Below are 14,455 nucleotides of genomic sequence, written 5' to 3' on the forward strand. Positions count from 1 at the left end.
AGCGTTAACGCCTGCATTCCATAAAATTAAAATTTGCTTTTAGTGTATTATTGAGCGTATCTTAAATAACATCATAAATGACAAAAGTTTTTCATCGTTATTGGATTTATACTTAGATATGTCTACTCGTAGATGAGTAGGTATGAATAAACTGTAAAACTGTTTATCTATGCATTTATCTAAGTGTAGGTCGGTATGGTACCTTGTCATACTTTTCTTTTAACATGTAGAGTTAGAAAGTGTTAGGAAACGCCTTTATGATTTTTTGTATGCAATAGGTGTACAGTTGTGCATTAGAAAAGGCTCACCAACAAAGTAGGTATAAGTAGTAAGTACTAATTTATTATTTTCATGTAATTTATTTAGCACATCTCTACTTTATTTATTAAAGCGAAGACAGGACAGATTTTTTGACCATTTACCAAAACTCAGTAAGGTAAACTCAGTAACAATTAATAATAAAAAAAGCAATCAAATATCAGAAAAAATATCTAATGTAACTAGGCAGAGCCTATCTTTATCTTGAGATCTTGTACCTAACTAAACAAAGCTACAGTAAGTAGAGCAACAAATACCTACATACAGACATTATCGGTTCATCTTCGTAACAAACGCAGCAACTTATATTACAACTTATGCGGAAGTATAAATCGTCGCCAAAAGATACTATCACAGTTTTATTGTGACGGCGACGGCACCTTGACCGTCAAAATCGAGCAGGTAGCCTCAACATGATCTTTGGCGATCGACCGATGCCCGCAAAAAACGGTTGTACAAGAGAAATCAGAAACGAACACTATCCAGATCCCGTGCACAATGAACCCGTGATTTATCAGGGCATTCTTTTTGCGCAAAAAGCGCAGGTCAGTGCCGAAGCGAAGCACCAAAAGGGCAATTCGTGTAATCCGCGGGCCAAGAGCGTGGGAACGACGCACCGCGCCCGCGCCCGTGCGCTCATTGTACGGCCAAAAACATTACTGGTGCTTACTACCATTTACTACGTACATGCCCATGAACCATAAGCTATGTTGGATTTTATTTGCAGTTAAAATTAATTATATGTATTTTGTAACTAGCGGTTGCCTGCGACTCCGTCTGTGAAGAATTCGTTTATCGTTATCCCGCGGGAACTAAGTATTTTTTGGGATAAAACTATATCCTGTCTTTCACTGGGCCTCAAATTATCTCCATACCAAATTTCATCCAAGACGGTTTAGCGATTGAAGCGTGAAAAGGTAGCAGATGGACAGTTAGGTACTTACACATTTACAGACCTAGCTTTGCCTGCGACTCCGTTTGCGAAAAATTCGTTTATTGCTATCCCGCAGGAATTATGCAATTATCCGGAATAAAAACTATCCTATGTCCTTCCCAGAGTCTCCAACTATCTTAATACCAAATTTCGTCTAAATCGGTTCAGCAGTTTAGACGTGAATAGGTGAGAACCAGATAGACATGCTTTCGCATTTATAATCAGTAAACATTAGTCCTTACTAATCCTAAGTACTAAAGAAGTAAGTACAACGATTTTGTTTTGTTTGTGTTATGTCCATCGATCAACAATTACTACTAATTGTTACATACAAAACTACCTATTTCGGAATACATATTCAGCTTCTGTTAAAGGAGATAAGTTGAATTTGAGTGATAGTTATGTTTGATAACAGACGCGTCGCATTTTTATTTTAATATTAAAAAAATACAGCATATCAAAGATACATATTTAAACAGTATAAATAAAAAGTTTACGTTTAGTTTAAGTTTAGTTTAAGTAAATACTTAAGTAAATTTACACAATAAAAACTTAATAATAATAATTTAAAACTAATATAAATCTAAGAAAGACCCCTGTGGCAGGGTTCAAGAATGCTGGCAGCATTTCCTCGCTGTATGGCGATGCCAGTGCCAAGACGCTGTGCGAGGAGGCTGCCAGCCGTTTTGTCCCCGGTGGCTTCGACCAGTCTCTTTGCCAGTTGACTGAAGAGTTAAAAAAAAACTCAATGTCCGCCCGTAAAGCAGGTAGGTTGCGACATATATAATATAAGTATATTTGTGCAAGATAATAAATCAGCAGCATTGTGCACTGATAGATAGACATGGTGATAATTCGAACGTCGGTGAAAACCCACTTGTTCCATGAGGAATTTTGTGATTCTATTGGGAATTTCATACGAAAAACATGAATAGGAATGAATAGGAGACATTATTGTATTATTTATTCCTTGTTGACTTTGATAAGTTAAATTACAATAGGCACATTCAGCACTCCGCATGAACGAACGTAAAGATTTATTCAAGAATATAAACAGATAGTACGGTACAGATTATAATCTAAAACTATATAAACTTTTACTTTAGGTACTGAATCTACTTTTTACGGGAGCATATAAAAGAGTCCAGATCCAGCAAAGTACTTACCTACAAACGTAAGATAAATGAACTCAATTCTATATTCTACACGCTGTCATGCGTCAACTGCAGGGTTCAGTAAGCTTAAGTTAAAACGAAGTAGAAAGTAGTTTATATGTAACACCATAACACTCGGAGGCTTCTTATGGCTTCCCGAAGACACGCCAACCGACCGGCTCGTGTCACACATGAGTGCCCAATCAAGAGTGAGGCTTCGCTTCTTGTGGTTGGAACGACTATAACTTTGATCCCCTTTTCCAATATCATAATTACATTGAGCAAGGAGTATGCAAAGAATTATCAAGAGCATCAATTTAAGTTAGGTGGCGCCGAAAGTAATTGCAATTGCAATTTGGGATATCCTCTTCATGCTAGGACGCTGGTACAATTTTGTTTTTGTTATCTGTGTCGTTTACCTACAAGAAAAACTATATTAAATATACATAGAGCATCTCTATCACTCACGAAATTACCTACCTACTCGGACACGAAAAGCGAAGTGCGTTATCTAGCTTCAAGCTAGGTAATCCTCTCATTGCTCAATGTAAAGGAGCAGCAAAAAACTCAGGAAAAACACAAAGTTACAGATCCTGAACTAATAGGTAGGTACCTATACCTACTAATACTTCATTGGTTTGGAACCTCCACAAAGGAATGGTTGAATCAATCAATTATTTACCGATTCTGAAACATCAGTAAAATAACGAGCGGCACCATCTTCATTCAATAAATAGGTAGGTAACTACATTACATTTTAATTATGCCACGTTAGAAGTTAAATAAAGCTGTTTGTTTATTCAGGAGTCCTAAATAACACGCTGCAGAGCGTACATCAAATACTGAGTTTTATGACCCAAATGCGCCTGCGGCACTTTGAAAGCGAGAAGCGCCATCTCATCCATATGTTTCCTCGAATTAACGTCTGTTTTCTGTGAAGAAAACGGCCGTCGTTAAACACGTATAGATTACTACATAAAACAATATAAACTGTTTGTTTATAATAAAAAAGAAAGAGCGAAGACATCCGGCAGCGGGGTTATTCTGGACAATTTTCTATTTTAAGTAGACAAAACTAAGTAGCAAGCGGTCATTGGTAATCGATAAGCGCCGCCAATAGACCACAATTATAAGATTTAGTAAGAACCTACTTATACCATGCCACTCGATATTCTTGCTATGACAAGGGTGCGGTTTAGGCGAGTCCTTAGTTACAGTCAGACTGGTAATATCGAAAACAACTGTCTTAAGAGCGTTGGTAAGTACATATTTTAAATTAATGTTTTTTTCACCTCAGCACCTCAAACAGGCAGGTTTTGCTATGAGAAATCAGTGAGCATAATCGCATTTTACTCACTCCGCGAGACAAAGTAACTTTTTTTTTAATTCTGAGGACAGTGCTGGGTCTACTCACTGAATTCCAAATATATGAACTTCACTTTGATATGTCACTTTCACTTCAACACGAAAAAAGTGAGACATAAGATCAAATGTGTTGATTACAATCTTAAATTAAAGTTATGGTATTAAAAATATATAGATACCTAATAAATTACATGACAACGACATATTTCCAAAATGTACCTAAATTTTCCCGCTCTTTTAATAAAGTATGCAACTTCGTTGCACGAAAGCCGCGGCTCTTGTTTTTTTTTTAATAAAAGGATTCCGTAATGGTACTGCCTAACGCTTACAGTTGAATTACCTAAATAGGTACTTGTTAAATTGAATGAATTTGTAACTAATATATTTATGTTTATGTAATAGAAATCTTAATAAAATCATATTTATAGGTTTACTAACATTTATAATAAATTATACGTTTATTGCTCCACCTTTTTAATGAAACAAAGATGTGGCTTTTTGCAGTATTAAAAAATATGTAATATTTTACAAGTAGTTTTAAGTTCGAATTACATACCATTCATGTTATGAGTATGAGATTCGTTTGTACCTACTGGACACTTTTTCGTTCCGAATTTAAAATCTCTCTAGGCTTTTGATCAATGTCTGGCATTCTATACTTTTTAAAGATGTGGGTAATCGCGACTGTACGTATAATTTGTAAAAAAATGTTTGTTTTGTAAACAGGTAGGTATATGTGGTTTTATTCTTATGCTACATTTAAATTATGTTCTCGCTGCTGCTGAGGTGAAAAATTGTATGTGTCACACAAGACCAAAGTTTTTTTGCATCTCGTGTGTTTGAATCCCTTGCTGCTCTCAGGATTCTAACCTAGAATCCTTGCTCGCGATTCAAAAACAACACTCGCAGCAAAAAACACCGTACGTACAGAAGCTTCGGTGCGCGATCCGACTCGCACTTGGTCGGTTTTTTTATTTGGCTGCACTTTGCCAGTCAGTCGTCCTAGGTATTCGTGCTGCAATTAATTAAGGATTTACTGTCCTACCCACAGAGATAATAATTAAATTAGTTGCATTTTCGATATTTAGGGGCTGTTTCACCATCCATTGATTAGTGTTAACTGACGGTTAAATGTGATGCCGTCTCTATTTGTTTTGTTCGAATAGACGGAGACGGCATCATATTGAACCGTCAGTTACCACTAATCAATGGATGGTGAAACAGCCCCTTATACTCAAAATATCACCTAATTTCAGGTGGTAGGACCTTGTACAAAGTCCGCCCGGTTTGCTACCACCATCTTGTTCGCTAATCCTGCCGTGAAGCAGCAGTGCTTGCACTGTTGTGTCTGGTGCGTTTTGGCGTGGAGAGTAAGACAGCCGGTGAAATTACTGGCACTTGACGTATCCCATCTTAGGTCTCTAGGTTGGCAACGCATCTGTAATACCCCTGGTGTTGCAGGTTTTATGGGCAGTGGTGATCTCTTACCATCAGGAGTCATCTTGCTCGTTTGCCATCCAGTCGAATAAAAAAAATATAGATGTTTTAACGCTAAAAATACTTTTAAGTCGTGCAACAGTTAGCTACATAATTATGTAGTGATTATAATGTACTCATTGCCATCGTATTCTGTCGGAAAAGTTCGTTTTATCTTGTTTTCTCAATAAGTTTCAGTAAGCTTCCGTTCCTAAGCTAGTTGAGAAAGCAAGAATAATACGAACTTTTCCGACAAAATACGATGAACGAAAGATACGAACAATTCAATCTACATTGAAGAGCAAAAGTAACGGAAACGGAACGGATCACTTTCCATAAAAAGTTGTACCTACAAAAACTAATGCGTTATTTTTGCACATCACTGTATATTTTAATTTCAAATCGATTCTTAAGTAGGTAATCTACAACTCAACAGTTATTGAGCTCGCTAATCTGCAAATAATATTGTGTGAGGCGGTGTGATCGTAATACAAATAGTGCATTCCGGGATTTGATTTGATGGAGGGCTGTGTTTGCTGAAGCTGCCAAATCTCACGGTTAATCTTCTCAGTTTACGCAATTGATGAATCTGCAATACGTTTCTAATCCTGTGAGGGCTGTAAGTAGATAAGTTTGTTTTATAAAATCTAACCTAACCTAACTGAACTATACAGATCTATTGAATAGGTAATGTTTTTCCATCGTATTCTGGAAAAGTTCTTTTTATCTTGTTTTCTCAATAAGTTTCAGTAAGCTTCAGTACCTAAGCTAGTTGAGAAAGCAAGATAAATACCACAGACCTCCATCACAAAACACAGATAGTTCAGAAGTCAATCTCCTGTATGTACTACCTACTTAACTTTTCATACCTACGCTCGGCGGTCGCTCTAAGGTTGTCAACTATGCACCAAAAAACTATCGTGGTAGTAGCACTCGTACCTAGTTGTTTGATTTATTGTTGAGAATGAAACGGGAAAAATGGAAATATAAATTAATTACTAAAATATTTTAATTTTAATGTCATTGTTATATTATAAATTTGTCACAAAAAATATCTTGCGACGATTTCGTTATATTGGCGAAATTCACGATTATTTAATTTAAACAATCGTCCACTGAACAATTATAATAACTTTTTTTTTCTTCATTATTGCACAAAAAAGTTCACAGACGCGTGTCTCAAGCGGATGGCACTCGCGCTCGCACTGGTCCCAACCGGTCCGAGATATCGCGTCCGTGAGCAATGTGTGTGCGTAGCTCGAGCGCACTTGTATGGAGATTGATTTCTGAATCGATCACACCGCCTCACACAATATTATTTGCAGATTAGCGAGCTCAATAACTGTTGAGTTGTAGATTACCTACTTAAGAATCGATTTGAAATTAAAATATAGTGATGAGCAAAAACAACGCATTACTTTTTGTAGGTACAACTTTTTATGGAAAGTGATCCGTTCCGTTATTTTTGCTCTTCGATGTATAATAGATTGAATTGTTGAAAAATTCGCACTCAAAATTAAATAGTGATGTATGAATAGCAGTGACCAGTGCGGTGGCGTCGTAACAATTCGATTCCTACCGATTTACGATTGCGATTTTTTTGACACTACCTCAGTGATGAATGATGTACCTACATATCCGAAGACATACCTAACTCACCCTTCTACACTCTCCGGTTTGAGCCTTACCAAAATGTTCCCTCCAAGCCACTGCTGTTTTGTTTTGAGGTTAACGACATCGATAGGTATATTCATCTCATAAATCATCATAATACATATGTGCGATGCGTCTTTCAAGTTACACAATAAAAAACATACCTACCTACTTAGTAACGGAAGAGAAATGAAAAACGAAATGAAATGTTGGTTGGAGGAATTTTATCCTGAATAATAATCCTATCGATTAGTATAATAAAATACCGAGTGTTTGTTTTTTTTTTTAATTTTAGTTGGTTCGAGTCCCAAGTCCCAAGGCGAGGTAAGCGAGTTTTAGATAATCTTTGAATGCAGTTTTGTTTCTTTTTAAAAATAAAGGAATGTCTCCTTTAAGAAAAATGAGCCAACTTAAGGATTTAAGGTAGTTTCCCTCCAGGGCCCGACTTATTTTTCCACACTGTACAAAAGTCATTAATCGGTAGTTTCGAGTTAGGTTATTCCGAGTAATTAAACTAATTTATGCAATAAAATGCTACGTGATATTAATAAAAACGTTCACCCACGGAACTGTACCTAATTCTAACTGATCGCACAAAATTTCAATAAAATTGCTTATCGCAGGTAGGTAGGTACTTTAGACACAGATGAGCACAATAATTGATAATCCCGGGACACGTGCGGGATAATCCAGGCTAATTGCGAGCGCGCCGTGATCCCGCGCCGCGCTGATCCCGTTGCCCGTGGATTCAGTGCCCCTCACGAAGTGACAGACAAAATTAGCAATAAAATGATATGAGATAAAATATTGCCATTCTGAACGGATTTCGTCCTAAACTAAAGAGTTAAAATTTCGGTAGGTAAGACTTTTGGATTACTCATATCCAAACATGTAAATAGTTTGAGCCTGGTAAACAGTCAAATCATGGTGGTTCATTATTTACCCTTAACAGGTCTTCTCTCTCTCTTTTATTCTTAGATTATTTACCTACTAGAGAAAAGTATTTGAATTCAAAACGTACAAGTATAAAAATAATGATCGATCCGTTGTCTAATTAAAAAAAAAACCGGCCAAGAGCGTGTCGGACACGCCCAAGATAGGATTCCGTAGCCATTACGAAAAAATCGAGTAGGTACTTAGGTAATATTTTTCTAAGGATTTCGTATTGTGTATACGGATCTTCCAAGTTTAGGTATTTTTATACCTTAGGCTGCTATTTACTCTATTTAAACTACTTACTAAAAATTCTCAAGCAATCATAGCCGTTATACTTTTCCTTGTAAATTTGATGTAAGTACTTACTTAAGTAGGTACTAGCATCCTGATTTTTTTCAAATTATCCACGCAACAGTTTTTATTTTACCACTTGGTCGGCGTGACTGATGTGTATAATTCATACCAAATTACAGCTTTCTAGTACTAACGGTCTCTGAGCTTAGCCGTAGACAGACAGACAGACAGACAGACGGACAGACATCGCGAAACTTTAAACATAGTTTCGCCATGAACCCTTATGGGTTCCTAGTTGACTACAGAACCCTAAAAAGATGTAAGTAATGTAAACATTAATAGATAGGTATAACGTAGGTATACCGTGTACACAAATATTGTTATGTAAATTGACTAGCTGTTGTTGCCCAGGGTACACCAGCCAGGCCCAGGCACCCTCTCCCAATTCATGAGGCCTACGCCTCGGATAGAAAGAATTTATAACGCCCGACTACCCACTCGAGGAGGTTTCCGTCTGACATCGCACTCCATATATTTAGGTATGTACATACCAACTTTAACAACCGTTAAACGCAAGGCTTCACTCACGGCGTCGCTCACGTGAGCCATTAAGTACTCTTAGTGCTGGGAGTTGGTAGGTAAATTTGGTAGTTAATAGTAGGTACAGTACGTCGCACGAAGGACAACCGTGCAAAATTTCATAAGTAATGTAATGGTTTACTAATATCTTGCATAAAATTTAATCTCATAATTTCGTTTCTCATACTATCATTTCTCATAATATCGATGAGAATAATATTTATATGTCCAAATAGTTGCTACACAGAAAGACATATCTCATAATATTACTTTGCATAAGTATAATAAAAAAACCGGGCAAGTGCGAGTTGGACTCGCGCACCGAGGGTTCCGTACACATTTTTTTATTTTATTTTTTATTTATATTGGCTCCAACGGCTCCAACGAATTCGTTGAAATTTGGTATGTATTAATTGTAGTTCTATATTAACTTAACCTTTATAAATATAAATAAAGGGAACCCGTAATGTAATATCTAGCTAGGCCAGTGTTTTTCAAACTTTTTTATGAAGCAACCCCCTTAGTAGCTATGTAAAATGATTTCCCGATCCCTACCTTCCGCGTTTTATTTAATACCTAGTTAAAGTTTAATTATTTTATAAATATTGAATTTAGTTTTTATAAGATTTACGACACCGCAGGGGGTCGTGACCCACACGTTGAAAAGCGCTACTCTAGACTAGTCTAGACTAAGGGGCTGCTTCACCGCCCGGTCCATTAATTAATTTTATTTGACGGATAATTGTGATGAAACAAACAGAAACGGCATCACATTTATCCGTCAAATAAATTTAATCATTGGATGGTGAAACAGGGGTTAGGCCGCCTATTTTGTAAAAAATAAATCAAAATGTATAGTTATAGTTGTTAAACTGCAAGCTTTGCAGTTCTGACTATTTTTTATTTTAACAGTACGTACTTGGCATAGTAAATACTAAATAGATTTTTTTTCGAATAGAATATAATTCGGGGCCTCAAACTTCGTAGTCAAGTTCTATAACGACTAGGCTTAGACTATTTTGGTAGGCAAAACACGAAATTATAAAGAGAAAAGTACCTACTTAACTAACTTAAACTAATATTGTGCTTTTTGAAAGGTTTTAATAATAATTATACCTATACCTAGGTATGTAATTATTATTAGTTAAGTTACACAGTATACATATAGGCAATTAGGTTACTGCTTGAATTGTGCTTGCTGCTAGGTTTCACTACCGTTCTTTGCGTAGTCGTCGATCACATCATCCTCACCACCTTGATAAGATGGCAATGGCAATCTAGCACCGTCCGCTTTATGCGGAACTTTTCCCATAAACGACTAAACTATAGAATCAGCTTCATTGGACCGCATTCCCCAGCGGTACAACTTAGGGATATTTTAAAACCGAGCCTATCGATCTCTCAAAGGGCCGACAACGCACCTGTGATACCCTTCGTGTCGCGGGTGTATTTATGGGTTATTGCTTTCCATTAACTAAGTGACCTGCATGCTTGTTTTAGCCCTATTACATTTAAAAAAGAGTCAATTTATATTTACCCTCCTTTTCTCGTTTAAAAGAACGCCTCCATGACAGACCAGCAGGGCTACTACAAAACTCGAAGTTCGTCTCGTGCGGTCCCTCTGACACTTATACTATTTAATACGAGAGCGAAAGGGACGGTACGATACGAACTTCGATTTTCGAACTTCGGGGTAGGCGCGCAGCGGGGCTACTACAAAACTCCAAACTGAAGTTCGTGTCGTTCGGTTCGGTGCCTCTGACACTTGTACTATTTAGTACGAGAGCGAGAGGGAAGGTACGATACGAACTTCGATGTCGAACTTCTGAATAATTCCACTGTATGTAGTGACCTTAGGCTATAGCCTCTCTTTTATTCTATTTATGATAATGTATTGTCCTTAAAATAAATAGAATAAAATAATATCTATCATAAGATATTCACTCACGTATACAAATTCCTCGACATTCACACATTCTTTCGTATTTGGAATGCCGTGGCTATGCTGTGGCGGTACCTGACATATGCAGAAAGACAATCGTTGGTATTTACAAATTGTTGACAGATGTCAGCACTATTGCACTGCTTGTGTTGGTACTTTGTGTTTTTTGTATAGTTGATGTAGGTGCTCGTTTTTACCGTACCTGTGTAAAGTAACTATTGTCACAGTCTGTATAGCTGTCAACTGTCAAAAATTGACAACTGAACAGAGAGAATAGATCTATCTAATACATTTACTTTATTTTCACTGTCTGTCCTATTTAGATAGATTTTAGGATTAATAGATTACAAAACTTCTGTTTTGTCTAAATAAGTAGCATTAATAAATTTTAATGATACAAGCTATTAGTTTATAACTTTAATTCAAGATGGGTGATGAAGTTAAGGAAATACGAGAATTGTACTCGCTATCTAATCAAGAGTACAAAATAATGGCAGAATAGTAAGTTATAGTTTGGTTGGAAACGAAGAAGATTTACAATTGGCTGCATAATTCGTGTTACTTTGCTCTAGCTTAGTAGGGACCTGCCTTTCATTCCCTAAACTTAGTATAAATAATTTATCTCCTGTTAGCGCACTTTGCTTGTATTAAAACATTTTTGTGTAGGAACTTTGTTCAGAAAATATTTTTTCTTTTCAGCCGTATGCTGCAAACAGAAAACTTAGAAGGAATATATGTTATACCATCATATGAGAACTCTTTTTGTAAGTAATATTTATGAATATTGTATCTTCTATTTTGTGTTCCAACAGCTATGAACTTTTATACTTGACAATATTCACAATGATATTAATGAATTTACATATAAATGTTGCAGTATGGTTTGGAGTTGTTTTTGTAAGAGCAGGATTTTATGAAGGAGGGGTGTTCCGATTTACTCTGACATTACCAGATGAATTCCCAAATGATGAAGTTCCAGTAAGTAAAATGTTTATGGGAAATAAAGATCTGTTTTTTGTTTCTTTCATATATTTTCTCTTATAATGATAATAAAGATGTTGTGCACAGGCGCCACACTAAAATTCGTCTGGAACAGACGCATAGGCCTGATGATAGAATAATAATATATGAACTTCACTAATTTTGATACTAAATTTTCTAGGTTTTAGCATTCTCGTCTCATTTGTACCACCCAGCAGTTGATGCCAACACAGGAATTCTAAACTTGAGCCAAGTTTTTCCAAAATGGGATAGAATAAGAAACCACATATGGCAGATCTTGAAATATTTGCACTTGATATTTCATAATTTGAATATACAGCAACCTGCCAATGTAGAAGCTTCAGTTGCGTAAGTTGTACAATATAATTTTTCATTTAATTGGATGTAAAGTTATTTTACATGCTTTTTATTTAACTTGATATTTGTTTGTTTGTTTCAAATCTTGCACATTAATTTTAATCCACTTCCAGTGGTCAGAATGATTTGAAATTTGGTGAATTATAATGTAGGTTGGATCACAATGCAAGTACAGTCAACAAAAAAAAAAACCTTTTGTGAACAATAATTTTGTTAATAAAAACTTTTTTCTTTCAGTTACAAAACAAACAGAAAAATATTTACTGAAAAAGTCAAAGAATGTGTAGTGGCCAGTATTGACCACATTTATGATGATCCTCCAACTGAAGATAAGCACTACATAACTTTCAAACCATATGATTCTAACATCCATGATGTTGCAAGAAACCAAATGCTTAAGCCACTCTCACCCAATGAGGGGATGAATCAAGGCATATCATGGGTGCAACCTGGAACTTACCAACCATTCTCAAAAGAAGAAGCAACTTAAACATTAGATGAAAAACAATATTGTACAACAAAATACATACCTAGATAGCCATATTTAAACACCTGTGATAAGGAAGCAATTATGTATTTATAGCAAAGTATTGGATTGTTACTAATAAGTATTTGAAAGAAGTTCACAATCATAAAAACAAATATTTTATTATTAAACTTAAATTAATCATCACAGGGCCATACAGCAGTAGCCCATTCCATTATACATCACAAGTACCACCAAATGGTCTCTGACCATTAGGTTGTCATAAATAACACTATTCTAATTTGATATACATAACCCGTCACATGTCCAAGACTCCACATTAGTCCCTAACTTTTTTGTGCGGGAAATGTCCTAGAGACTACCAGTAGTCTATAGAGCATGTGACAGGTTAAGACTAAAACTTTAAAACTTTTTTTATTGATTTGAGAGTATTAGTTTATGTTTTGTACAACTATAGTTATTATCCCTATGAAAATAAATACATTTATTATGTTAATCTGGATTAGTATTAACTTTTATTTTATGTTCGTTAAGTTTCTCCTGAAACCACTGTTGATTTAGCTGATATTTTTCATTCTTCCAAGTGAAGTGTGTAGGGGGGTGTGCATCCCCATTCTGAAATTCGAAATGTTTACTCAACTCTATGGAAAGTTTGGATCGCACCAACCCCACTCCCCCATATTTGTCATCAGCAGGATGATATACCCTACCAGTTAGTGGCAGCATATAAATATTCTCAGGTATAAAAGGTATCATTAACAAATCACCGGCATACCCAAATGTCATAAAATCTTTTGTATGTTTTGTTATAATATGAGTGTAAACTATGGGAACATCATCACATCTAATAAAATTTCTTTCTCTACCACACAGTGATATGTAAGGAAAATCTTCAGTGTATCGCCCAGTTGTGTTTAATTTAATCCTCTTGAAGAAGAATTCTAGAAATTTCTTTTCTTTGAAGCAAGATGTAAAGTTTTTCATTCTTGAATCATCTAAAAACAGCTGAAACAAAGTTAAAAATAACTTGTTATTATTTATATACATATGTTTGTAAATTTATATTTCATGTCGCATCACGTTAGTTAATCATTTAGTGTACTATACCATTCCTTGATGATCTATGTAGTAAAAGTATTCTCTTATTTTTGGTTCAGGTTCTTGGCCTTGTACATAGTGCAGATAACGGTTCCTTATTTTATTTGGCAAGTTACATATATAAGAAGGTGCCCGAAACAATCTCAAATGAATAGTATTCATATTTTATACGTCAAACAGGAGTAAAATTAAAATGAAGTCCCAGGTATTTTGATTTGTACTTTGCCATTTGCCAATGATGTGATAAATGTGTTGGATGACACTATTTCCCGGTCGTCCAATACCGACATGGAAATAGCGGCATGATATTTCGTGTACACGCCTATAGAAACTTGTCTGTTTGACACCAGCGGGCTACTATGAAACTCGAAGCTTGTGTCGTTCTTTCCCTCTGACACTTATACTATTTAATGCTAGAGCGAGAGGGACAGTACGATACGAACATCGAGTTTTGAGTTTCGTAGTAGCCCTGCAGTTTGTATGGGCGAGAACAGAAAATATCAGGTCGGTATTATCCGTGCCAGTAAATAGTGTCACCCGATGTGTTGACATTTGACAGGACAAATAACTTTTTTTTTTCTGGCCATGGAAGCTGAGCCCCTTCAGCATGTCAAATCTCTCTACCACTGTGTACTTTTCAGCTCAGCCGAGCCATGCCAGCACGGCATGGTGAGAAAATCACATTATAAAATTTTATTTTTATAAATTACTAGCGACCCGCCCCGGCTTCGCACGCATAGACGAGAGTGTGTATACTGTTCGCACGGGCAAAGGAAAAAAAAACGGCCAAGTGCGAGTCGGACTCTCGTACGAAGGGTTCCGTACCTATACAACATTAGACATTAGCATAAAATGGAAAA

The 14,455-nt window shown here is 36.0% G+C and overlaps 2 protein-coding genes across 2 annotated transcripts; one reads left to right on the forward strand and one right to left on the reverse strand.

Moving 5' to 3' along the window:
* The first annotated feature begins 10,905 nt into the window (after positions 1 to 10,905).
* On the forward strand, positions 10,906 to 12,993 carry peo (ubiquitin E2 variant domain-containing protein pendolino). The gene is made up of 5 exons (XM_074085623.1): positions 10,906 to 11,152; positions 11,351 to 11,415; positions 11,529 to 11,629; positions 11,814 to 12,001; positions 12,248 to 12,993. The coding sequence occupies exons 1-5, from the start codon at positions 11,079 to 11,081 to the stop codon at positions 12,498 to 12,500; spliced, it is 681 nt and encodes a 226-aa protein (XP_073941724.1). The 5' UTR covers positions 10,906 to 11,078; the 3' UTR covers positions 12,501 to 12,993.
* Positions 12,643 to 14,059, reverse strand: LOC141426600 (UPF0598 protein CG30010). Its single transcript, XM_074085624.1, has 2 exons — positions 13,605 to 14,059; positions 12,643 to 13,502 (listed from the first exon to the last, which is right to left on the reverse strand). Exons 1-2 carry the CDS (start codon positions 13,755 to 13,757, stop codon positions 12,990 to 12,992), a joined length of 666 nt encoding a protein of 221 aa, XP_073941725.1. The 5' UTR covers positions 13,758 to 14,059; the 3' UTR covers positions 12,643 to 12,989.
* Positions 14,060 to 14,455: the final 396 nt, after the last annotated feature.

This window comes from Choristoneura fumiferana, chromosome 3 (genome assembly GCF_025370935.1).
Source record: "Choristoneura fumiferana chromosome 3, NRCan_CFum_1, whole genome shotgun sequence".
NCBI lineage: Eukaryota > Metazoa > Arthropoda > Insecta > Lepidoptera > Tortricidae > Choristoneura > Choristoneura fumiferana.